The following is a 26,647-nucleotide window of genomic DNA, read 5'->3' as shown; positions in this document are numbered from 1 at the left end:
TTTTAAGACGCGGACGCCAACCGGAAGAGAACATTTCAAGTGCCAGGACAAGTGTCTCCCAGATTTTCAGACTAATCATCTCTAATGGAGAAAAGATACACTTAGAAACTTAAATGTGGTTTCAATGAAGACAAGTTAAAAGGGAAAACGGCTCACTCCGGTTGCCGTCACCGCGCTCTCAAAAAGCGCGCGTGCTTAAGCTCACTAAATGGAAAGCACACTTTTCCCTTACACGGGCCGAACAAGGCTGGTGTGAAATAAACGAATTTCTTAGTTTCAAGAATGGTGGTGCTGCGTTCAGTGGGAAGAGTGAATCATGACAATGTTGGTTTTATCAAACGAGACATAGAACAAAAAACGACCCAGATGCGTTCAAAAAAACCAGTTGCGCGCCCTTTTTATCTTCTCTAATCACTCCCACCACAACATGACAATTTGAGACCTATCCTTAAACCACGGGAACACGGAAAGCTGCAAAATCTCGAACAAAAATTCAGCTTTAAACTCCGTACACTCTATCCTCCCGGAATCAATGAACTCCTCTCATTCCAATAACTTATTCACAAAATCACGTCACCATCTTTCCCCCAATGGCACAGCTCCTCCACACCATCCGCAATAAAAATCCAACAACACCACAAGTCCTCTATTCACGCTGACGAAGGGCTAACGCTCGAAACGTCAGCTTGCTAAATCGGTCACGGTGGTAATTCGACATAAATCGACTCGTTTGATGAAACCAAATTTTGAGGTGAATTATTTTCGCGGCTTACTTCTAACACAACCCTGCCTCCGGTATACGCATGTTCACTTCTCGCTTTACGATTTTCTAATTGCGGACACTGTACACCATTTCCATTCAAAGTTTAACGGTTTTTTATCTTGTTTTGCACCAGGCAACACCGCTGAAGCTGATAAGTCACGTGATGGCAGATCACTCCGCAATCGATCCTACTTTTGTAGAAGATTCTCCTTTATACATAACAAAACCTTCTTGGACCGTTCCTCGGGAGATTTGCAGCCAGCTAATGAACTGGTTTCTGGAGAGGAAAGGGTTTAAGAGACTTAAGGTAGGGTTCTGGCTGTGTATACCTGCTCGCATCGTCATACTGATTTAAAATGATGGAAGTAATCTTGAGCAAACAGAATCAAATATTGAGTGTTTTGTAGTCGGAAAGATTATCCCAAGTGACCTTCACTGAAGTCGAACATATGATTAGCGCGCGAGCAGGCTGTCATTGGCGCTGTCAAACGAGTGGCCACGAGAAACGGAGAGCGAAGCGAGCGCGCGAGTGGCCTTGCGCGGAAAAGTGAGAGCCTGCAAGGATGGGATTGTTTCCCGAACACAGCGCTTTCGTCCACAAGCGCAGCATTCTGATTGGTGAAAAATGACAGGTCCTGTTGTTGTGTAGATGTGATTCCCACTAAAAGCCTCCACGAGAAATTTGCAGTCATGTTTGTTGTTTTGCTCGATTTCTATTGGCTAATAACGAGTTGTCAAGTTTTCGACACCTCCCTATTTTCACCAATCCCAAAATTCAGTTGATTTTTGGGGGCTCATGAAGCTTGGTGAAGCCCCAAGAGTAAATAAACTTGTATTGTTTTTATGTAAAGAGCCTTCCAAAACGTATTGCATTATCGGATATGGGGGAAATAGCGAATACCATGGCTCGTCGTCTTACCTTTTGTTTTTTCATAAGTTATGCATACATATGCACGTGCATAAGACGACATTTGAAAGAAACTGTTTCCTAGAGTAGTATCACGTGGTCTGAGATGGGAAAACAAAACGTACAAGCTAAAGGGGTCCATTTGCCTTGCAGCACAAAAGTGGTGCCGAAAATCAGGACTAGACCCGTGTCTCTCGAGAGCTCGGCCATGAATGAATTGACAGCTCGTGTTCCTATTTTACATACATCGTCCAGGACTTTAAAAGCGAGATGTCGTGACGAAATTTGAATTTGTGATTTTTATGAGTTGAGAGAGATATACCTCAGGAACAAAAACGATTTTAGTGTAGGTGCCAAAAAGGGGAACCTCCACCCCATTAACATAAAAGCTTTTGTTTACAATGAAATATGTTTCACTTTTTTCAGAGAAAGCGTGTGTTTACGGAATTAATGAGTTCAGAATCGCAGATGCCCCAGGCACCTCCATTTGAATAATTGTGGCGTTTTGCCCAATCGGTATTACATTGAAGCTACTTTGTGTCAAAATAACGAAGATGGCAGCGCTCAGCAAATTCTTGGAAAGTGGATATATATGGGTTATTGACCAAGCGTGAGGTCAAGATGGCTGGATATTGGCCAAGTTCTTTTTTTGCGTGTTTATGGCCCGAGACGAAGTGGAGGTCCATAAACACGCAAAAAAGAACGAGGCCAATATCCAGCCATCTTGACCGAACAAGCTTGGTCGATAAAGGGTTTATTGTATGACTTAAAACACCAAAAAATGATCTTTGATCTTTCTGGACCAAGCAAGAAATCCCGAGCGGGCAAGATATCTCCATCTTGCCCGCTCGGGTAGCCAATCACAGCGCGGGATTTGGTTCATCTTGCCCGCTCACGGAGCTAGTCATATAATAACTGCAATTCTTAAATTCATTTTTTTCTGGTAATCAATTTCAAAGAATTTATATTTGCAAACATTTTTTCTTCGGGTTTAAAGTTATCCTTGTGTGGGAGTGTAGGTGAAGTAAAGGTTTAGTCGAAACTGAAGGCAAAATCGTATGTAAAAGTCTTTATTTATTGGTAAATAGATTTGTCCCTGAATGTTTTTGCCTCCTTGTAGGTCGCTATTTATTATTAGACTCGCATGTTTGCGTTTGCAGGTGACGCGTGCCATGCTGTTGTGGGTCAATAACCATTACGGTGATTTCGAGGGAGATCCTGTCATGGAGGACTATCTTGGCACATTTGAAAAGGGACTGGAATTGCAGGTGAGAATTGGAGTAACATCTTCACGCTGAAAATGACTTCCTCGTTTGATTGTCGAAATGTCCGTCTTTGGCCACATCGAGATCTAAAAACCAGAAGACTACGAAAATGCTTTTTTGCCCTTGTAAGGACGCGCGCTTGAAAAATGAAACGACATTGAAACCCAATGCGCCTGCCCGGAACTAAAAACAGTTGAAGGAATTCGTCAGGCTAGCGAAATCGAAAAAGCAAATTTCTGGTTTCGGTGTCATAGGCCAAAACGAAATGACAAATGTCATGGGATGTTATTTATGACCTAATATGAAAAAACTGACACTGAATAAAACGTCAAAGCATGTCAGGTGTGACTACGTTACAACTATATTTCACAATAATTCAACGAACGCGCGTTGGATATGAGATATATATGAGAAAATTTTAGCATCGACAACGAGTGCGACTTCCAGTACCAGTTCTGGGATTTTAATTACTGTGCATTCGTACTGCGCTGCCCGGATTGCTCATCTCCTCCCGGCAAGTTGGTCTGCGACGACTTTACATCGAAAAGTCGTTACTAGCGGTAAGTACGAGTTGGTCAAAAGGAAATTGCGTCTGATTTAGAACTGTTTCTTTTAGTTTAAATCCTCAATTGTTCGGTAAATAATTAGGGAAGTTTCCAAGCCTGAAAAGCAGCTCAAAATGCGGATATTTTGCCAAAGAATTGGTGTGTCTTGTAGTGGTGTACCGATCATTGATTATAATCGATCATTGATCCAAAATCTTTAAGCGACGCAACAATCGATTATGGATGATGAGAATCGATTATCGCGGACAAATGCGATAATCCTACGTTTCATACATTTATAATATTTTCCAAAACTCGGCGAAACACGCTCGCGCCACAGCCCAAACTAGGTATTGCATTTTGTGTTTATTTCACATTTGATAGTGCATATTTCATGCGGAAAAAACTTACGTTGATGGTTCTAAATTAGTAGCTGGCCGTAAAATACATTGTAACTTACTGCGATCAGAAAGGTAACAAGAGTAGATGAAAGCAAAATAGATATAAACAGCCTTCGAAGATCAAGTTGGTTCCTGGGGTCCACTCTTCCTTGTTTCTTTTCATGTTTTCACAAACAAACATGGCGGCATGTTTTGTTTTTTTTTTGTCAACAGATTTTCCGATAAAAATCGACGATAGATCGGTTGGGTCAGTCCGATTACTTCCGATGATCGGTAACAAAATCTTAGCCGATTCTCATCACTAGTGTTAGCCACAATAGTATTTTCTGCAGACTAGAACTCGTATTATACGCTTACCTAAATCCTTGTACTGGCACTCGTTGCCAATGCTAAAAGTCTCTGGCAAATAGCCAACGAGGCGCGTAGCGCCGAGTTGGCTATAACCCTTCTCATATCCAACAAGCGCGAATTGAATATTCGTTTTATTATATTTTTATCAAATTCTGAACGCCTGGACACTTGGAAATTGAAGCCAATCGGTTTCCACCTTTACAACACCATATTAGGTCATACGGTATGTGAGCTGATGACCGAGATTGAGTGAACCAATCAGAAAGCTACAAACGTAATCTCCGAGGTATTTAACACAAATTTCTCTGGATTTGGTTTCACTTTATCATGGATTTTCTTCCTTCCAAAAAATACGCCTTGTAGTAGAAGGGAACACTTGATTCTGACGTTGAATAACTACTTTGAGCTATTCGCGGCAGTGTTGTAACTCGTTGCATCCGTGTGAGTTTGTTAACGTGCATGATATAACAGTGTCGCTCTCCTTGTAAAACATGACTTAGCAGAGAGACCGTCTATAATGTATTTTTCTTCTTTCACCCAAACAGCAAATGAATGGACAGCTTGGATTGCTAAATATCGCATGCGCTGCGAAAGCCAAATCTCGACGCATAACAATGGTAAGTGTCTAGGATTTGTCGGTTTCGATATGTTTCCCGATAAATGAGAGGGCAGATCAGGTGAACTAGCGACACACAAGCAACATACGTAAACTCAGTCGGCTAAGCGTTTCAATATTTGTTACTGAGCTTTTTAAGGCAGTGACACATGGTTCGAAGTTGTGCAACATTTGTTAATCAACGAACAACTTGTGAGTTTTTGAACCGAGTAATGAGAACCCGGGAATAATTCCTCTCAACTTCGTTGACAAACGTTGAACATGTCTAATGCCCTTGGGCAACTCCAGTTGGCAGCATTATCATCATCATCGTTCATTAGCCTTGATATTAAAAAGAATTTTACAGAGTACAGCATGTTGTTTAGGCGAGGAGATTTCAAGAAATCACCAGGCTTATAGGAGAGGCCACCTTGACATCACAATATGATAAGAAATAAGGGCTGCGCAGGTGTGCGGCTGGGATAATTCAGTAACTTTTTTAATTAAAAATCAAGCACTTTGTTCTTAAAGGGGCTAGGTCACGCTATTTTAGGTAATTTTGTTTAATTTTGTTAATTATGAGCTCTAAACGTCAAATTGGCAGAGCAAGAGTCTTTCATTTTCAAAATAACGGCCACATAACGACTGAGAATGATTTTCCAGCTTTGTAAATGACATTTTAATATAGACTGGTGTAATTTTGAAAAACGGTGGGCGAAGTTTTTCAAATTTACCCAAATTCAATCCATTCCAATCCTCTCCAGTTTTGTCCATCCATGTTCCTTCTTGGCTTCCCTGTGTTTTGTTAGAGATCTTCTATAGTTTTGAACAGTTATTTTGATATTTTAGTTAATTCTATGACCATTCGATCAGTGCTGAAATTGCCTAAAGTTGCGTGACCTAGCCCTTTAAAGATTGGAAAGCTTGACCAATTTGTAATAGATACAGGAAGACATGCAATTCCAGATTTTTGGTCCTTGGTAAAGAATTGTGAATTTCTTCTTCAATTTTTTGCCCATCCCAGCCTACTTTTATAGTTGCTGTTATATTCAAACGTTCCGAGTCTTGCATGGTTATTTTTAAAGTGCTAGTTTGACCAAAAATCAATTCTTCTTTTTCTTTGGATTTAAAAACTACAGTATGTTAACTAAACACTAAGTGACCCAAGTTTTAAGCCATGATTTCAAGAAGACATCTGTTTATTTTTACTGGAATTTTCTTATTTAATGGTCCGCGCCATTACTAAATTTAAAACCCTGAGAGAGCTGGATCAAGGAGAAAATGACGTCAAAGATTCACTAGTTTAAGAATGCAATGCGTGTGTAAGTGGCTGAATTAATACGCAGCACGGGAATTTCGGGCTTTCAGACTTACACTTTGAAAAGACCGAACAAAGATAACAATAAATGTAGCACAGAAAACAATAGGAAGTACGACACTATACAGCCAATGAAATATAGTGTTCAACTTGAGGTACTACCCTACCCGGAAATTTTAAGCTAGTTAGTTAATGACGTCACGTTTCCCTAGATCCATTCCTCTGAGGTCCATTCGGTCAGTTTTGAACGTGAGTAATGGCGGACCGTGAAATCCAAAACTTACACTAAAAGTTAACGGCCTTGGGATAAAAATCAAAGCTCAAAATTTTGCCAGTCAGGTGTTAAGTAAACACACTTTCAAAATCTGAAGAAGAAAAGGAAATGATTTTTTTGATCGTAGTACAACTTTAACCATTAATTAATTGATCAACACGTGTTTAGCTTGGTGTCACCGGACAAAATGTATTAGTTGATAACAAACGCAGCTGCGTTTGTTACTTGTACTTAGATGCTTGCGTCGTTTTAGTGAGACCTTAACACGACTCATCCCTTTCCTCTATTCTATGGGGCTGTTTACATGAGAAAACTCGCCCCGTCGCAAGTTCCATACCGGGATGACCACTTGATTTCATATCGTGTTTACATGATGCCTATTTTATTTCATATCGTGTTTGCATGAAGGCACACTTAACGTTGATAAATACATGCCATTCTGGATTCACGAAATTCACGCATGCCCTACCCGTTCCAGTCCATCCAGGGGTCAAGGTCATACCCATTCTCGTCACCAGAGCCTCGGATCGAACCTTACGGCGCCTGCTCACTCCTCGTGCTAACATGAATGCACCAATTAGAGACACTCTTGATCGTTCTTCACGAAACCCAATGAGAAGACACTTTGTTTCAAGTTTCTCTAGAGCTCTAATCTCCCTCAGTCAAGAGAAGAGCTCTGGGGTCGAGATTGGTTCATACCGAAACGAGTGGTTGTTCCTCGTTTACTACATAATTGCTGTTGCCGGATTTCGTACCGGAATGAAATTCTCTCTCCGGTACCGAAACGGGGGTGAATTCGCGTCGTTATGTCTCGTTCCGGTATGACATGTGGACATGACATGTTGGTGTCAACGAATGCAGAACCACAAGAGGGAATCGGAGTGAACTCCGTCCTGGACAAAAGTCGCCCCGGTATGATGTAAACACCCCTAACTTATAACAATTTTTGCAGGATCGTTCAAGTCGAGAAATGCCCCTGGGCTTCACAATTTCTGGCGGCAGAGAGTATGGCTTTGGAATTTTTATATCTAAGGTACAGTGTAAAACTGTTTTGTGTGTTGCAATCTTTACGCATCCAAATAACACGCTAATGGTTTCCTTGTACCTCGGCACTTTTTAAGTCTTGCACAATTTGAAACAGGCAAATCATGGCAGCCAGTCAGAACAGCCGATATGTAACAAGCCAACTCGAAGCAAGTCAATCAAAACAAGCAAATCTTACGGATATCCAAAATCTCTGACTAAGAATGTCGCGTGAGATTTCAATCCAGTTAGTAAAAAGGCAAAGTAAAACAAAGGCTTTAAAAAACCGTTTAAATAAATGAATAGGTTAATTAATTAGTTAACCTCACGTTTAGAGAAAATTTAAGGAAATTCAAAGTAAGGCAAATTCTTTGAAATAGACGAACTATATTTCAGGTGGGCTGCGATGCATATTATATCTCGAGGCCATGTCACTCAAAAGTCGTGGTCGCAGTAACTATTGAAAACTGTACAACAACACAAAAGAAATATGACATTTAGACCAAAAGTTTCGTGGACCACAGGCAGCCCAAGCTCGGTATACGATTTATAGACTTTGTATGGGAAAACATACTTTGAGCTTATGAATGCTAAAATAAGCTGTAAATGTAGAAATAAAGTTCTCTTACCTCTACATACGGTTGTCCTCGTCTTTTCTGTGCAATCGGAGGGCAAAGTTGTGTCCGTTTTAGACGGGTTTGTGGCTTTCGAATTTTTGCGATGTCGTTAGTAGGGGAAACGACAACTAACGACATCGCAAAAATTCGAAAGCCACAAACCCGTCTAAAACGGACACAACTTTGCCCTCCGATTGCACAGAAAAGACGAGGACAACCGTATGTAGAGGTAAGCGAACTTTAGTTCTACATTTACAGCTTATTTTAGCATTTATTAGCTCAAAGTATGTTTTCCCATACAAAGTCTATAAATCGTATACCGAGCTTGGGTTGCCTGTGCATGGACAGGCAAAAAAGGACAAGAATGAAACGGATTTCGTATCAGTCATTTTGAAAGAGTCGGCCCGCACGATGTCCTTCAACTTTACGACAACTTACCGGGATAAAGGCCGTTTTTACTCATAATCATCTGGTTTGCGATGTAACGATAATTTTATATGTAAAGGAATTCCAATTACATTTCTGCAATACATATTTCGATGGCCCATCGATCATCTTAATCTTCTTGTAGATACGACAACAAGCCGTTTCCAGTTCTTGCTCAAAGAGGCAGTTCGTATCCGCTGGGAATTAAAACACGTGGTGCTAACTCTTTCTTTTCAGTAACATTTATGGTCTGTTGCTTTAGGTGATTGCTTTAATTTCGTGTTATTAGGGAGCTTTAGCAACTACGACGGGAACGGCAACGAGAACGTCATCTCATAACATAAATTCGCGCTATTGTAATCACTTCGCGACTATTCCAAGCTTTTTAACGTGACAGTGGTGTGGTAGTCCCTCAAGAATGAAACCGATACGAGTCACGCTTAATTTAGGGAAGAAAATGAATATTTATCTGCAAGTGCCGACGTCCTCCATAAAACCTCAAATTTGGCTATTTCACGCTGTTGTTTTGCTGACGACGGCAAAGAAATGGACAGAAGTGAAAAACGCACGTGCAGCGCGCGCAAAGCTATTGTTTTTGTCCACTATATATGCAAATTTTTGACGTTCTCGTTGCCGTCGCCGTTGTAGTTGCTAAAGCTCCCAATTGTATCTCTTGCGCGCGCATTATTCTTTTGTTAGCATTCAGCATTGTAACGTTTAACTATAATTTGAAATTCTATTGACGTGTAGCTATTTTACCTATATAAGACTAAGTTCAAATTCGCATTGTAACGTCCACTTGCAACTGAAAGTGGTCGATCCGGCGAAACACGTATTGCAGAATCAAAGGTGTTGTCTATTTTTTTACGAATACTAGTTTGTTTGCTGTTATCAATCCAATTACCCGTTTTCGAGCTGAAAACTTGGGATGAACTAAAGATTCGCCCCATACAACATAAAATACCCTAAGCAAAGATTTACAGGGGCTATATGTCAGGTAGCCTTGACATAGCCCCCGTAAATCTTTGCTTTTGAGGTTCTTTTTGTAAGTTTAAGTCGCCACGATAATGGAAACCGCAACTGAGTGGCCATGGCTTTACGAGTGTTGAACATTCCAGGTTGAACCGGAGTCGAAGGCTTTAGAGGCTGGGCTCAGACGGGGTGATAAGGTTTGTATATCTGTCGTATACCTTACTTGCCATAAGGCTGTTTACCTGAAGAAAGGAAGATCATGAGAGCATTTTAAAGCTCTTTTGTTTGGCTTTTTTTTTTCACTCACGCCATTGTTCTCGGTTGGATTTTTAAAATTTTTTTGACCGGTTTACTAATTCGGTTAAGCATCGGACTACCGTGTGGGAAGTTGTGCTTTCAAACGCCTTCCGTACCACTTCTCAGGGTTTTTAAGTAGTTGACGAGGAACTGCTAACTTGGTAATAACCTCTACGAGTGGGTTAGACTTCTCGGATGACGACGATAAACCTTTGGCCTCGTCTCACAACCCTTCAATGTTCCTTACTCTCTGGGAAGTTTAAAAACCCACACACCATTTGCAAAGAGTAGGACGTAGAGTTCCCGGTGTTGTGGTCTTTCGTCTGTGGTGTATCATGGTTTTGAGGCTTAATTCTGGGCGATATTAGCAATAGCAAGGCTGTTCAACAATACGAATGTGAATAAAAATATAATATGAATGATAAGAAGATATAACGAAGAGACAAAATTCGAGTTTCGTGCTCGCGGACTCATCAGACGGGCATCAGACGTACGATCGGAGGAGTGCGTGAGCACGAAACTCGGAGTAACAGAGGATTTTGTCTCTTCGTTATATCTTCTTATTCAAAGCTCTACACTTAAAAAGTGTATTGAGCACTGTTTAACGGCATTAGCCACTTTATTACACATAATATGAATGATAGATATGTCTTAGCAAAATTCGGCAGCTGAACGCTCGTCCACCGATCAAGGGAAGGTTTGCGTAGGTTGTGATTTTCAGTCTCATCCTATCTCCAAAACCTAGGCCTTACTATTTTTTCTTGTTAACTGAATAAGAAAAAGTTATTATTCTGCTAGGACTATTCGCTTTCAAAGATCTCGCTGGTCTGTTTTACATTGAAAGCCGCTCGTAACTCTTCCCTTTTCCAAATCCCCATCACCATCATCTAGGCTCACATTCCCTGCATCATAAGCTCTATTTTCACAAAACGGAAAGCTCACTATATATTTTTATAAGCACACTTATAAAATTAATGTAGTCTTGTGTTTCACTTTCTTTAAAGATCCTTGAAGGAAATGGAACGAATTTCGGAAACATCACCTACGTAAAGGTACGAAGCAGACTAAAAGCAGAATGCTAAAATAATTCTTTCCTCCTACGGACAATCTTATATTCCATTCACACCAACAAGACCTGTTTAATTAACCTGGGTTTAACAAAATGAAAATCAGTCACAGAAAAATGTAGGACTGGCTTTTTCATGAGATTCAGGTGAGTTTGAATTCATTCTTCGATCTGTGCTAAATTTGGAGTGGACAAGAATCGGTATTCATGATTTAGAAAGAAAACACTTTGAAACTGTGTTTAACTAAACATCATCAACACATGGTTAAGGTTTGGTGTGAACGGGGCATTACATTTATCGCCGTGGTTGTGGGTCGTGTAAACATAAATGTATGATTTTTGCACTTACATGGCGGCGATGACACAGGGAGCTTAAGCACGCGCGTTTTTGAGACACGGACGGCAACCGGAAGACAACATTTCGCATTCCAGGACAGTGGTGTCTCCCAGATTTTTATACTAATCATCTCTAATGGGGAAAAGGTCTTAGCAATGTAAATGTGGTTGTGTGAAAACAGTTAAAAGGGAAAACAGCTCACTTCCGGTTGCCGTCCCTGTCTCAAAAACGCCAAGGTGACGAGGATCACCACTGCGATGCCCGTGCAATGCTCTGTCAACTAAGCTATGGAGCCACACAGTTGAGTGCAGGCGGAAACCCATAAGGGTTGAAACGTGTAACGGCCCCTTGTGTGCTGGGAAACAAGCTTCTGAATATTTAATTTGTTAATTACCATATTTGGAACAACAAGAGCGAGGGGTTTCCAAATATGGTACTTAGCACTGAAACATTCAACCAATCAGTTTGCACTGAATATTCGGAAGCAGTGAAGGCGCGTTACACGTTTCAACCCTTATGGGTTTCTGGTGCAGGTCAATTTGTTGGGTTCATTTGTTCCCGCACTTCAAATATTTATATTTCAGTCATTCTTCGAGTCTTTCTCGGGAACACATGAGCTCAACTGATCGAGCTGTTCTCAAATTATTGCCCAGATAGGTGGAGGATCATTTCTCTCTCTCGTCTATAACCTGGAGCCCATGAGCTCCTGCTATAACCTGCACTTGAAATATATACATTGATTTTATTTATCAGAAACAGGGCGCTTAGAGAGTTCTGATTTCCAATCAGGCGCTAAATGGGCAAGGGATTCTCAAGTAGTCATTTAGAGGAGAAACACGAGAATAGTGCATCGTAAAACCAAACCGAAGTAATTATCAGGCGTATCGCAACCGATGGAGATTGTGAAATAAGCCATTTCCGACCACCAGATTTGTTCGAGCCTTGTAACAAATTTTGAAGCAGTCTTGTCCACAGAAATATGGTGGAAATCTAACTTCCTTTTTTCGCTCTCATTGCTATTGGAAGGCATTAATAAGAAGAATTGGTTAACTAGTAATTGCCTAAAGCTCGCGAAGTGAACTGACTCAAAAAGTCGTTATTGAACTCTCTGGTATGCAATTCTGGAGGTCAGTGTTAACGCATTGACTTTTGGGAGTGAGACTTTACTCAGTCTAACTCCAGACGATTTTAGGCGTTAACTGGGTGCGTCCTGGGGCGCTTCTCGGAAGGCTTCACCCATAGAAGGCTACTCAAACAAAGAAAATGTGATATCGACCCAAGACAATATGCTCGAGAAGGTCACTCAACTACGCAAGCGCTGATCTATTTACAGGAAACTGCTGTGCTCACATATTTTTTTCCGACTTCTCAAAAAGGTTCGATATAATCGATCATAACATCCTCCTTCAAGAACTATGTTCTTTGAGTGTCGATCAGACTCTGTGTGTCTGGATAAGAGCTTTTCTGACCAACCGAACCCAACCGGTGCGAGTCGGTAGTTCCCTGTCTCCATAGTGGTATAATGATTAACAGACTACTTGGTCAAGATTGAAGTATGTTGACGACACGACCGTTTTTGAAATAGTGCCACATAACTCGACTAGCTTGTTGGATTTTGCTGTTAGAGATATACATAAGTACTGTATAGAACACAGTATGAGGCTTAATCCAAGAAAATGTAAGGAGATGGGGAAGCCCGAACGTAACTCTATAACGAGACCCCTGTATATAGGAAACCATATTGTAGAAAAAATATCATCATATAAACTGCTTGGAGTAATCATTAATGAGAACTTGAAATGGAACTGCCATGTTGACTATATTACCGCAAAGGCATCAAAGAAACTATATGCCCTCAGATTATTAAAATAAAGAGAGCTGGCGTGCAGGAACAAGACGTGTTGAAAGTCTTCCGAAGTAGTGTTAGACCGATTTTAGAATACGCAGTACAAGTGTGGCAAGACGTTCCCGACTATCTGTCAGATAGAATAGGATCCGTGCAAAAAAGGGCACTTAAAATCACGTATCCTAACAGTTCATATAGTCAAGCACTGTCTAAGCCAACGAGACTACACTTTGCAATTGACGCGAGCTTCTATGTCATTAATTTATTGCTGAGATGATGGACACCCATGACCAGCCATTATGATTATGCTTGGTCTCCACTGCTGTACAAAGAACTAATCCGTATAATCTTAGACCTTCTTCGTCTTCTTCTCGACCGTTCAATAATTTTAAGAGAACTAAGAGATCAGAAAACTTTTTTACTTTTAAATATTCGTCATTTAGGTATCCGCCCGTTTAAGTAGTATAATTAATACATAGCTTTAATATACCACTACTATTAGTTTTAACCGCTTGTTAATTCAGTTATCTGCAAGAGAGTGGAATAAACGATATTTAGTTCCTTTATTTTATTTTCATCAGTGAGGATTCAGTGGGTTAACCAGTCAAAAACTATGTCCCCTCCATTAATAGGACAAAGCAAACCTGCTCAAAGGGCGCGGGAAAATGCGTGCGACCAAGTCACAATCGCTTTTTGCTTTTTCTACCGGTTGGTTGAAATGTGGCATGTGATTTTTTTCTAATCCAGCTGCTGAGCTTGGGAAAACGGAAGTACTCTTGAACTGAATCACTCTCAACAGTGCTGAAATAAAAAAACTGCTTTAATTTGTCTGTAGTCTCGAGTTTGTAACCTTGTTGAGTGATTGATATCGTTTCCGAATCCCTTTGGAACTGGATCACTTCTGATAGTTCTCAAATTAAAGGCACATTATGTGCTCTATCTGCAGTCTTGAATTGGTAGCATTTTCATCTGTTGATATTGTTTCGAATTTTTTCTTAGGCGCGGGACGTCTTATCATCTTCAATCCATGTATCTTTGTTAGTGAAGCGTAATATGCAAGGTATGTGTTACTCCAATTACTCTTTTTTGTATATCTGCTTTAAAACTACGCCGCCGACTCCTTTAGTAGGACTCAAGGTCTTCATATCGTAATCAGTGAATTAAAACCCTGGACGTGATCTTCTAATGAGACAGCCCTTTGTCTGCTGCTCTTTTTATATAAAATGATGCTAATATGATGCGGATTACATTAACCTGGAAAACGCAGCAAGACTTGTACGAAAACAAAGTCAGCTCTAGCCCAGCTTTTCTTTATCATGGAGGCAGTGCGGCCCAATGGTTAGGGCGCTTGCTCAGAGATCGGGAGATCCCTGGTTGAACACCCGTTCTAATCCGGGACTTGTTGAGTCCCTGGTTCAACTCTCGGCTGCGCTTGCAAATAGCCAACTGGTTTGTCTCCGGCCAGTTGAAGTGCTCAAAGTTGTTCTGTTCTGTGTACGAAACCCAAAATGGTCCTTTGCCCTTCATATACCGCATACTGGTAATCTCGTAAATGTCTCGTGCGTTTGCTTTTGTGCTTGAGGGTGGACCAAGTTCGTTATCCTTCGAGAATTCTTATGATCTCTGATTTCTCTAAATGTCTTCGGCCCTTAGAGAATGCTTATAACCGCGGCGCTCATTGACCTCCTCGATGTACCCTTCTTAAGTGATATTGTGATTTGTGTTTTTGTGTTAAAAGTTTGAATATCCGCTTTCGTTAACCTTCCCAGGAAAGATTTACTACACGAAATCTGTTTAGAAGTCGTCACATTGTTAGTTTTGTGTTTATGTTTTAAAGTTGCTCTCCGAGTGAAATTTACCTCCATAGTTTGTATCGTTGGCTTTCAGCATTTCGCTCGCCCCTCGGCCCTTACTGAGTTATGTTAATGTTAAAATCTTTATCGCAGTGCACTCATAGACTTGATTTTTTTTTCAAAGAACGCCAAAGAAATTCTGGCTTGTTTAGAATGAACGACTGATATGGCATCTTTATATCTTATCTTTATTATGTGTATGATATGTGTATTTAAAAATACTCAGATGTTGCCTTGTACAATGCCGCTTGAAGGACTTTTGCAGACAGCTTATAGCTCAAATACAGCCGAGCATCTTTATCCTATTTAAATTCACTCTTGATATGAACTTTCTTAACTTCAATACATGTAGTCTAAGTCTTAGCGCGCTTTCCTTTTTGTCACAAAATGCAGCAATTTAAAGGAGCACTTGAATGATAACCCTTCGCATTCTTCTGGAGGAGTATATATCGTCCTCAAAGTCTGTTTATTTGAAGGCGTTGTACAGTACATACCCGGTCTGGCCGATCAGTTCTGTCAAATAGAGAGTGTCCTTATACAAGGATCCTAGCATTCAGCAAATAGCCGTGCTCCAAGCTGCAGTATTGTGTTTGTGGTCTTGTTCGCCCAGAATCCCTGCAAGCTAATCTAGCCGGTTCGACCTCATGCTGGCAGAGATAAACCACAACGTGTATCAATGCGGATGTGGTACTACTCATTACAACAACAAGTGAACAACATGAAGACATTTTAACGGACTCTGAGCGTTCTTAATATCTTAACATTTTCTAAAAATGTTACTGAAATTTCAGCCTCAGCGTTCTTATGGAAAAGTTGTTTTAAAATGAGTGTAGCTGCTAGGATTGTCGGGTGCACAAAAATATCATGAACAGACAGACAAGCACACTGTGGACTACGTGCTCTAAGGTCTATCGTCCTTATCCGAGCAAACGTGAAGATGTAGCCCTTTGAATTTGTCAATGAAAAAGGCATCCCTTGTCCGGAGTTGGTAACGTGATGCTGGTTTTGCCTGAATTGAACCCATGACCCTCCGGTAAACTAACTGCCTAATCCCATTTTGTCCTACCTGGCTTCGTTCCTGGTTATCGTTTTAGCAATGAAGTATTTCTTATTCCCAGTGCTTACATTGACCTTTTTTAATATATTCGTTCTCAGCTTCCCGTTTCCGTTTATGCCAACAAAGGTAGTCGTGAACTTCCTTACCTGCGATGTCCTCTCGCTTAGAAAATATAAGTGGGAAAAAAAGAAGCAGCAAACCGTCTTGCACTGTGTTCTCAGATCGCTTGATCGGACAGTGGTACAGTAGCTTGGAGCGAATGTTCAAGTTCCTCTTTCAAGTTTGGACTTTTGTAGCAACCTTAGTGATCGTTTTCATACAAAATCATAGTCGTGAAATATGTGACTTAATGCCTGCTAACCAATCAAAACAGTTTAGAGCAATATCCGCACATAACTTGCGTAATCACAGTCAATGTGTTTTGACACGATTTTTCGCGTCCTTGTGAATAAATTGTCACGTCTATTTCCTCTTTTAAGCTCTCTTCGTGTGGGAATCTCAGGCTTGTACCTGGTACCAAATTGTCTTTTTCGAAATATTGCCATTTTAACAAGATCCACAGCAGACATGACATAAAACCTGTTTGTAATAAATGAGTTTTGATGAGACTATAATTTTTTTGGAAGATTTTATCTACTTGAATGTTGTCCAGTTTGACGTCATGGCACTTTTCTTTTAACCAAATTGTTGCGTGCAAAAATTGGTAGAACGAGCGATCGCACCTCTTTCATGCGATAGTTTTCGAGTAATGTTATGGCGGTATTTTCAGTGCCAACACAATTTTTTTACACCCCTTATCTTCATTGGCATTGGATTCGTTTTCACTTGTCCGTGTTTTAAAAACCATTCGTGACAAGAGCTGGTGTTGTTGTTGTTGTTGTTGTTGTTGTTGTTGTTGTTGTGGTGGTGGTTGTGGTGGAACTGTATTTGCACCATCTTTAAACTCTGTCCTAGACCGAGCACCTTGCATTCTTTTGTTTGCTTTCGTTACTGTTAAACCAAAGTCGTTTTTTGTTACGTTTCCAAATTGCTATCTCCATGTTGCCAGAAGAGGTGCGCAGGCCATTGTCACGCAATGAACCTGGAGTGTTCCTTCGATGGTCACGAAAACGGATCCCAGGAGTCTTTGTAAAACTGCTATCCACTCATTCCGAAAACTTAGTCCTTATTATGGATTCGCCGCACTAAAAGAGTAACGTGTTTGTAATATTCATGCCTCGAGGGGTCTTCGTTTTTAGGATTAAAGAAAAGGTTGCCATAGTTGAGCCGAAAAGTATCGGGATTTAGAGACACCTCGCCGCAGAATAACTTCTAGTGAATTGGCCGCTTAAACTTGCGAAGTAACGTCCCAAATTACTACAGCTAAAATATGCACGCTGGATATGTATCTAAGTAAGCTTATGAACGTAGTTCAGTTCCTGGATGCCAGCTTATTAAGTCGTTCTTTTAAAAAGTTCGGCCGAATGCAACATGACACATCATCAGCTTAAATGTTTTTGTTGCGCAGTCAGTAACAATTGATCATTAAAATTCTTTCATCTAAATCTTTTTTTCATTTCATTTCATTTCCTTTCCTTCGTAGAGACAAAGAAATGCTTGCGGTAGCGGAAGCGAGCTAAAATGCAAGATAAAAGCTTTTCTTTGCCGGTTACACGGGGGTGGCTGGCAATTTTAATAAGAGCATTCAATAGATGAATTAAATGAATGATCCTGGGAAGATTCTAAGTACCTGTAGGCTACATTAACGTAAATTTTCCCACAGCATTTAAGGAGATGCTCACTTCGCCGCAGGGAAAAGATAATTTGAGACTCACGCAAACCAAGGTACGAAAACATTATTTACAATCATTGACATGTATTTTTTGTAAACCTCGATTTTCCATTGTGTTTTTCTTGTTGACTTAAGGAAAATGTCATCTGTGTTATTTCCTGAGGTAAAATTGATCCGTGCTGAAAGATGCCTTTTTGGTTTCTTTTCCTCAATCTTTCGGTCCCCAAACCGCGCACTTCGTTTAATACGTGTTGGAAATTCCTTGATATAGCGCCGTCGATTTTGTGCACTCATGTTGGCCCCCTCGATCAATATTGAGGACTTTGTGAACAATCGCCTCATTTCACAGTTTACTTTTCGCGTTGGTCCTCATCGGAAATCAGCGAAATGGCCTCCGAGGTAATTCCCACCGAAGGAGATGTGTGAGCGAGTTTATGAATTCTTGCGTCACGTTTGTAATGGTGTTCGCTTTTGTTCCAGGATACGGTCGTACAGAGAAGCTCTTCGGACTGCAGTGAGAGGAACCGAACTTTGCAAACACGTCTCTCAGTCCCCGACATCACATCAGGTATTATTCATTTGCTAATCGCGTTCTTTAAGCACACGGCAGGTTGAGATAATTGGAGCATTTTATACCTTTAATCGTTCAATTGAATTTTCGTTTTGTGAAATAATGGAGCCAGTAATTAGATTTTTTTGAGATGAAAAGCGAATAGGTATTTCAAATAGACACTACTAATGATACGAGAAGGCACTTTTCCTCGGTATGCGTGCCAGAAATTTTCGTTTACAAAAGCGGATTTGGCAGGAAATCTGTAGACTATCTTGGGTGTTACTAAATCAGATGGGCTCGTGTGCTGTGCTTTCTTTCGTTCTTTCAAAGATCAATTGAGAAATCACGGCGACATTAGAAGTGTTTATGTGTATAATATCAAAATGTAATTTTGTATGGATATATATAGTTATATTCTCGACCCTGATTTTTATGTCGGAACAAGATGACAAACACGCGCTTGCCGTTTTATCGGTAAAGAAACCAACACGTAACTTTCTCTTTCTTCTAATTGTTTTCTCGGTTTCCTTTCTGTGTTTAGATCCCTCCAAGAGACAAGTTCAGGCAAGTATTGTGCTAAATGCATGTAAATCACATTCCACCTTGAATCGATTTTCAAGCCTATTAAGAATATGTGTTAAGAGATTGTGGACTCTTCGCATAATTGGGTGTCTGAATTCCTCTTGCAATTCCACCAACGGGGGTGATCCAAAAACCTCAGAATGCATGTTTTGTTCAATTGCATTACAATGAATGCACTAAATCGGAACGTAGGATAATTAATTTTTCACATTTGGTTAGTGTGTTTGAGTGGTTTGGAACATTGGTTATTGCGAGTGGACTCGGAAAAGGCAAAACATTTCGGTTAATTGTGTGGCGATGATTTCTGTTCGATTGTGAAAACAAAGGAAGCTTATGTTCAAGAAACGAATCTTCAAGGATATTGCTTGTTTAAACGGATGTCAAATATTTCGCGCCGCAAAAAAGGACGTTAGCGGCTGGATTCACTGGGCCATTACGGGAGGAAAAAATTCTTTAACTCTTAATGCTGACCTATTTTAAAGAAATGTTATGATCAGCCAAATCGATACTAGGTGTTGAACTGCCTTTGTTCCTTCCTGTGCACCCTTGTCAGTTTCGCACTTAATTATTTAGCACTCTTCAAAGCTACTTTTAGGGAACTCCAAAACAAGTTATTCGACGGTCTGAGAACGATGTTCAGCAACTTATCCTTTCCGATCTACTTTTTTGCGTTAAATTCCGCCGGTGGAAATAATTATGGTCGATACTACAGGTTGTAAAACTTTAGTTCAGCTCTGTTACATTGGAAAACGCTTTGGCGTTTGGTTTGAATAAGAAAGATCACAACTAAAGTGAAAGCTTTCGAAATTTACTCTAACTAAAATGGGGTTTTCTCTGTTTTTTTCCCTCCTCAATTCATGTGAAAATTGTCGTCTTTGTCTTTGCCAGAAATATTTGCGCTTGAGAAATTGAAGTGCTTTCTTTGTCTATTTTATGTATGTGGTTTTATTATATTTTTAATTTTGGCCTTTCTGCAAAGCTGTTCTTTACGGTGATTTTGTCTTCAGATATCATTCTGTTTCCTCACAAAAGGCATTTATCCTTACCACAGAGAACTTACAGCAGTCTTAGTTACAGTTCTACCTTGTTCATTGCTTAGTGAAACAAGTGACTACAAAGCGGTGTATCTTTAAGAAATTAATTACCTGAGTTATTTTCTTTCATTGTGACCTTTCAATAGTTGACCGTTATTTTCGAGTGAGATCAACGAGCGAGCGAAATATTATCCGAAAGGAACATCGAGTGCTTTTAACTTTTAAGAAAGGAAATAATACCAGAATATCGTTTTTGCCGTAATGGGCTTCGCCAACGACGTGACTATCTGAAGAGTGTGTGAATGCTTGTGACGTAGTCAAGTTCGCGCTAACAACGCGGTTTTAGACTTGAGGTCATGTGACTGGTATTTTGTTGGCAGTGATTCATAGTTGGACTATAACTGAAGCCACGAGAACTTTTTTCAACGCAATAGTTTTGCGAGCTCTTCTTCCGTCGGAAAAGTTTAACACTTGTTAGCCTTGAACATGGAAACTTCTGGTCTTTTAAAACGAGAAGGAAAATTACCAAGAGAGTGTCGCAAAATGAGTGAATTGTACCAGTGCAATGATTTGCCTGTGATATTGCACCCTTTCAGGTCCAAAATATGCACGTTCAGAGTGGCCAAAATATTTTCCGAAAGCAGTTTGCTGAGTGACAAAACAAACCGCTTCAGGGGAAAATATTGCTCGAAAGGTTTCATTTCAATGTCCACACTTCAGGTTTTCGTTTGCTTAGGCGGCTTCGCTTTGAATCCTCACACTTGACGATTTGGAAATAGTAAAGAGCACCACAGGAAAGTATTGCTAAGTAGCTTGAATTTGGAACAGTCAAACTTGAGGATTTTATCCAAAGACTCCAACATTTGGAACCGTCTTGTAAAGCATAGCAAGTAGTTCGACAGGACATTACTTCTAGCTGAGTAGTAGCTTTTCATTTTGATTGGAACCGCCTCTTAAAGGGGCTAGGTCACGCAAGTTTATCCAATTTCAGCACTGATCGAATGGTCATAGAATTAACTAAAATATCAAAATAACTGTTCAAAACTATAGAAGAACTCTAACAAAACACAGGGAAGCCAAGAAGGGACATGGATGGACAAACCTGGAGAGGATTGAAATGGATTGAATTTGGGTAAATTTGAAAAACGTCGGCCCACCTTTTTTCAAATTTATATCAGTCTATGTCAAAATTTCATTTACAAAGCTGAAAAAGCATTCTCAGTTGTTATGTGGCCGTGATTTTGCAAATGAAAGATTCTTTCTCTGCCAATTTGACGTTTTGAGCTCATAATTAACAAAATTAAAACAAAATTACCTAAAATAGCGTGACCTAGCCCCTTTAAGGAATAATGAGCAGCAAGAAAGTGCTGCCGAGTAACTTTCATGCAAATGTTGCTTGGCCCCAAAAGATGTTTATCCACAGAGTGATTGGCTTGGGTTGGGTTGATGACTCCTGCGTGTGCGTTATTGAAGCAAATTCATAAGTCGTCGTGACCTCTGGCGTTGAATTTTTCCGCAAACTGATTTCACAGTTAAAAACATCTTGTGTCCACCTTGGGAAAATGAATATTTTAGTTGAATCTTTCCTTCCAGAAAGGCCTCACTTTACGATTTTGTTAGCAGACCTAAAACTTAGAAGCACCTCTTGCAGCGTCATATGCGACTAAACGACCATAATAATACCGTAGTAGTTTCCTTCTTTACCGTAGCATTTAAGAATGGTTATATAAGGTTAGACATCACAAAGTTTATTGTTCTGTAATGTTGAAGGAATGTGACGTGACTTATTTTGTTGGTGAAGAGATTCGAAATTGCCCGTTTGACGTAAAATTCGATTTGGTCGCAAAAGCAATATTTTAATTGTCCCATTGTTTCAATTATGTTTTTTCTTTGTCCGCTATTTGTGTTCCGTGAGGGACAAAAAGAAAGCAAACGGTTTGTTTTGGAGTCCGATATATGAAGTCGGCGCGAAAGTGTTTGGTAAAGATGTTTCTGCTCGGCCTGCCGGAAAGGTTCAGCTATTGCTTCGTCATCTTACACATCCCACAACCTTGATTAAAGTTTGGTTTTGGTTAATTACATATCCTATTTGTTAAATTATTAATATCTTAAATGATGTGAAATATGTGACGAAGTGATCTAAGCCGTGGTAGTAAAGGGACGTTTTGTCATTCGAGATGACAAAAACGGTTTTATTTACTCAAGTTTACGTCGGCAGTTTACAAAGCTCTGAAGCTGGTATAAGGGGACGCCCAACATTCCCTACACCCTCAGTTTTCCGTTTTTGGGGTTTCTAAAGCTGTAGCGATACGCATTTCAGTCTGAACAGCGGACTCGGAAGTCTCAAGAAATGAAATTGAATTGCTCAAGACTAGAATCCCGCGAGCTCGGGCTTAACCAACTGTGCTATACGGGCGAACTCGTTTGTTACAATTTGTAGCCATCGCAAGCAGCATACATTTCGAAATTTCGACGGTGAGGGCTTTATCGTGGTCTCAAACAAGTGTAGTCTTTAAACGAAAGCTGTACTTTCCTGTTGTACTGTATAACAAGGGCTTCTAAACCTTTTTCCCTAGGAAAAAGATCTTTCGGTCAACAATATTTTTGCAGAAATTATATTTTTAAGAGCTTTCAGCCCGGACGGTCTTTTAAGAGTCATAATTAAAGGCGTAGTAAATTACGTCGGCACTCTTTTAACTTGTCAAGTTTTGACTGACTGAACATACCAAGGTTCAAATAAGCGGGACAAAAAGTGCTCTCTCATCGACTGAGTGGATTCGGTGGCAACTTAATTCTTTTTTATGGCAGTTTTTTGTCTCTCGATTTGTCTGCTCATTGTGTAACAATGTACATTGTGTTTATTTATAGCTGACTTTTCGTTTCGGCCGCTTGCGTGGTTTTTGTTTCGTGATAGTAAACACCTTAACGGCAATATACTTTTGTGTTTTCCCACGCAAATCAACATATATTTATTTTATTCATGTACTAATCTTCCATGCCCTTGGGGCCTTTGGCTCAGCTCTGTGTGTTTTCGAGTGAAAAATTTCTTTTCCTTGGGAAATTGCCGAACCTTGGCTAGAAAAGGAGAAATATTTACGTTTGTCTTCAACTGTGTAGGGCTGTTCTCATAATCTCCCCCGTGGCTGACAAAGGCGGATCACTTGTGCGACAAGTTTGTTTGTTTGGATAAACAATGTTTTATTTATTAGAGTACAAAGGAAAATTTTCATTTCAAGATCTCAGTCAAAAGAAATGTTTCGATCTTTGTTTTGTTGTTGCCATGCCACAAGCTCGGGCTGATTTTGGATGTTTTTTTTTTTTTGTTTTTTTGGTTTGGTCAGCATTTAGCATTTGGTCAACAAGGTTTAGCAGCAAGAAAAGACTTAAAGATATTGCTGACTGTTTGTCAAATTTCTCAAACGTCATTGCGTTAATAGTCGTTTTCTTGCGTACTTAAAGTCAGATAACTTCTCAACTAAAATATTGTACATCACACACAGCATTAGTTTCGTTTTGTTACACAGCTATCATACGCCGAGGTTTCAGTTTAAGAGCTGTCGCACCATTCTTTTTATTTAGATGGGACACGTGCCTTGAGCTGGGTTGGGATTCTGCGTTAAAGGGGCTCTGTACCCAGCTTCCTGCAATTCATACATACAGGTCTATATTACTGTACTAAGACCGCTAAGATGGCAGTGGTGGAAATTTGAATGTATTTTAAAATGTTTAAATTTTTTTTATTTTTCCAAATTCGCAAGCCTTTAAGGGACAGTTTCACGGTTTTGCGCATGTCCAAGCTTTGGCGCTAGCAGCAGTAAGTTTTACGGTTTCTTACGGAAGCAGATTATGTTAATTAATCACAGAGAGCAGTAAAGCAAATACACTGAATGACTGAGGCCCAAATTTGATGGACGATACTGCGGCTTTACACAGGAAATATCAACTTTAGTTTTGGCAATCGAATTTATTGTTCGGGTCGAACGTTTTATTCTACGCAAGAGTTATCTATTCGCATGCAGTTGGTTCATAGCACGAAGGAAATGATTGCAAGAATAATGCCACTTCTATGACATTGTTTCCGTTTCCTGCTTCTGTGCTTTCAATTGTTTAAATAACAATGGCATTAAATGGGCTGGCGTGACAGTTTGCCCATGCGCAGAGACATGAAACCAACCCTTCAACTTGAAAAAGATGGCGGACAATTTAGTGTGGATGACGTTTCGTACAAAGTTATTTGATATCCTCCCCCAAAATTACGGCATACGTAAATGATTTTGTTTGGTTTGGACCGAAAGAAACTGAGTGAAGCTAGTCCCTTGACTCTAATGACCAGAGATCCAAAAGACTTACTTTTAAGGGCATAGAAAACGTGCCTCTTTATAAAACGATAAAATTAAAAATGCTCTTAGAGAATCCGAGCTTGTAATCGGAAGGTCGTAGGTTTCACTCCTGCAGTGGAGCTGTCAGAGCTCTTCCAAGTATCCTTGCGGTGCCATCAAAACGCATTTTGCATCGCAATGCACCTTGTTAGCGCGAAACTGAACGTTTTTTTTAGGTAAATCTAAAAATTAAAGGGTAACTCTCGGGATAGGTTGTTTTTTTAAGTCAAAACTAGGTAAAACGCATAACATAGCGGAACTAAGCTCACACTCAAAATATTCCGGACAGCCATAGGAGACTGATGACGTCAAAGGACTCTTTGCAAGATGATCTCTCCATATGAAATATTTGTCAGTGCTTTTAAACGAGAGGAAAGCACAAAGAATTCTGGCTTGAACGGTATTTGAACTCCTGACCTCTGCGCTACCAGTGCAGTGCCTGTAGGTTCCAAGTGATTCTAAGGGCACCGCACCGGTGTCGGAGGGGTCATGGGTCCAAGTCTCATTAAAGCCCGAGTTTTTCAGACTTTCCTTTCGTTACTGCTTATGATGTATTCATAACTGCAGTGATCTAAAATAATAACATGCAGTGTCTTAGCTTAAAAAAAAATCGGCCAGTTTTTTCAAAGTTCAATCCATTTTGATCCTCTCCATCCTTAGATTTACGCAAGAAAAAAAAATATACCTTAGTTGCGCTACGAGTTGTTTTCTGCAAACAAAATGTAGCATTATTTTTTGGTCGCTATTAATGCAAAGATAATTTTTTTTGTTATCGTACCGGCTTAAACGCAACCAGCTTGCCACTGCCTTTTTTAGCGTAGCACTCCCCAACCAATGAAACGGGTGCTGGCACAGCGGTTTGTTCAGTTTTACACTCGTGATGAAACACGCAAGAATGAAGAGGATGTCTCCTGTGGAATCCTCTCGTCGATTTTCATTTGCGAGAGCCTCGTGTTATAAATATTTTATATAAGAAATTTCATCATATCTTTGAGCGGATATCAAGAACTTTTTAAGCTTTTTGTGGGTTTGCTTACTTGGGTTTAGCCTTCTATTTTCAGTCCTTTGTAAGAATCTTGTCCCCTGCTGCGTTACGGAGAGGGCCGTTTTGGCACGAACCTGGAACTAAACCTCGAATTTTCTTTCATGTTGTAATAACCGCTAAAATCTGATAAGGTATTCGATGTTGGCTGCTTGTTCCGTATAGTTTTTCCGCTGACGTAAAAATTCTCAAGACGGACTTGTCTTGTACAGGATTGTACATATATTTTCAAAACCCTCCCAGCTGAACGCATGGGGAGGTCTTCGGCATATTTTCGAAAACACTGAGCTTTGGGGTGAAAAATACAAGCGTCAGCCTGAAATCTTTCTATAACACGACTTCGATGATTTATTTTATTTTCTAGTAAAAGCTAGCGAGGACCATTTTTAAGCTTCTAAGTGTCACTTATCGTGAGCAAAATGAAATATTGAACGAACAACAAAGGCGAAGTCGGATCAGTCTTTATATGGTAAAGAGAATGGTTTTCCGTTTTGTCATACACACCGGCAAGTTATTGATGACTAAAGCCACTATCTTTCCGAAAAAAAGGTCTTACTTTTCATCCTTCCGACATATTTTGAGACTTCGGCTGCGAGTTTATAGGAATATATATCGTTGTTTGGTTTCATGACATATGGGAGATAGAAGAGTCGTGACTGACTGGTACTTAATATCCAAAACATTGAACTATATCGACGTAAGAATTTCAACAAGACTTGACTGTATGGCGTCAAAATAAAGAAGTACATCATCATTGTTACACATTCACTCTTGTATGTCAACATTGCTTAGCGGCCACGAAAGGAAAGATCGCCCGAATAAGTTCTTGGTTTGCATCGCCTGCCGGGTTCCGTCATCTAAACTTTTTATAGCTTCATTCATTAATCACAGCCTCGCAAAATCGCTCGCACTCGCAAGTGTGACAAAAAGTAACCTTAGTCGCCTGGGGTAAGTAAAAATTTTAAACTTAAAATTAAAGAACCTTTATGTAATACACGATGATATTTAAAGCCTGGAGCTTGTGTAGCCGTGTTCGGAAAGTAACCGTGACAATTCAAATCAGCCGGTAATAACGTGTAGAAATTCCGACTGGAAGTGCATAACAAGTTGGCTTTTTTATTAAGTGATGGTGCGGGTTGTAGAAAATCGATTACAATTCAAGTTGATGGTCATAACGGGTTTTGCATCTGCATTTCAATAAATCCCGCGTCCGAACTTGTGGATTCAGACATTGTGAGGTGAAAGACACGACTGCGTTTCTTTTCTTTTTTGACAGTAGGCAAGACTTTATCGGTTTTTAGTTTTTTGAACGGTTTCATCTTGTCGTAAATTCGATTCGGTAACTTAGAGAGCGCTTTAAGAACACGCTTTTG

At 40.0% G+C, this 26,647-nt stretch overlaps 1 protein-coding gene across 1 annotated transcript in view; it reads left to right on the top strand.

Moving 5' to 3' along the window:
- LOC138019040 (rap guanine nucleotide exchange factor 6-like) overlaps nt 1-26,647 on the top strand; it is a 93,003-nt gene that overhangs the window by 44,375 nt on the left and 21,981 nt on the right. Inside the window, exons 20-23 of the mRNA XM_068865701.1 lie at nt 14,003-14,063; nt 17,676-17,737; nt 18,165-18,252; nt 18,779-18,801. Coding sequence (XP_068721802.1) covers nt 14,003-14,063; nt 17,676-17,737; nt 18,165-18,252; nt 18,779-18,801 — 234 coding nt within the window. The remainder of the gene's footprint in view (nt 1-14,002; nt 14,064-17,675; nt 17,738-18,164; nt 18,253-18,778; nt 18,802-26,647) is intronic.

The sequence above is a fragment of the Montipora capricornis genome, chromosome 10 (genome assembly GCF_036669925.1).
Source record: "Montipora capricornis isolate CH-2021 chromosome 10, ASM3666992v2, whole genome shotgun sequence".
Lineage (NCBI taxonomy): Eukaryota > Metazoa > Cnidaria > Anthozoa > Scleractinia > Acroporidae > Montipora > Montipora capricornis.
The sequence above is the reverse complement of the archived record's forward strand: the minus strand, read 5'-3'. Positions and strand labels throughout refer to the sequence as shown.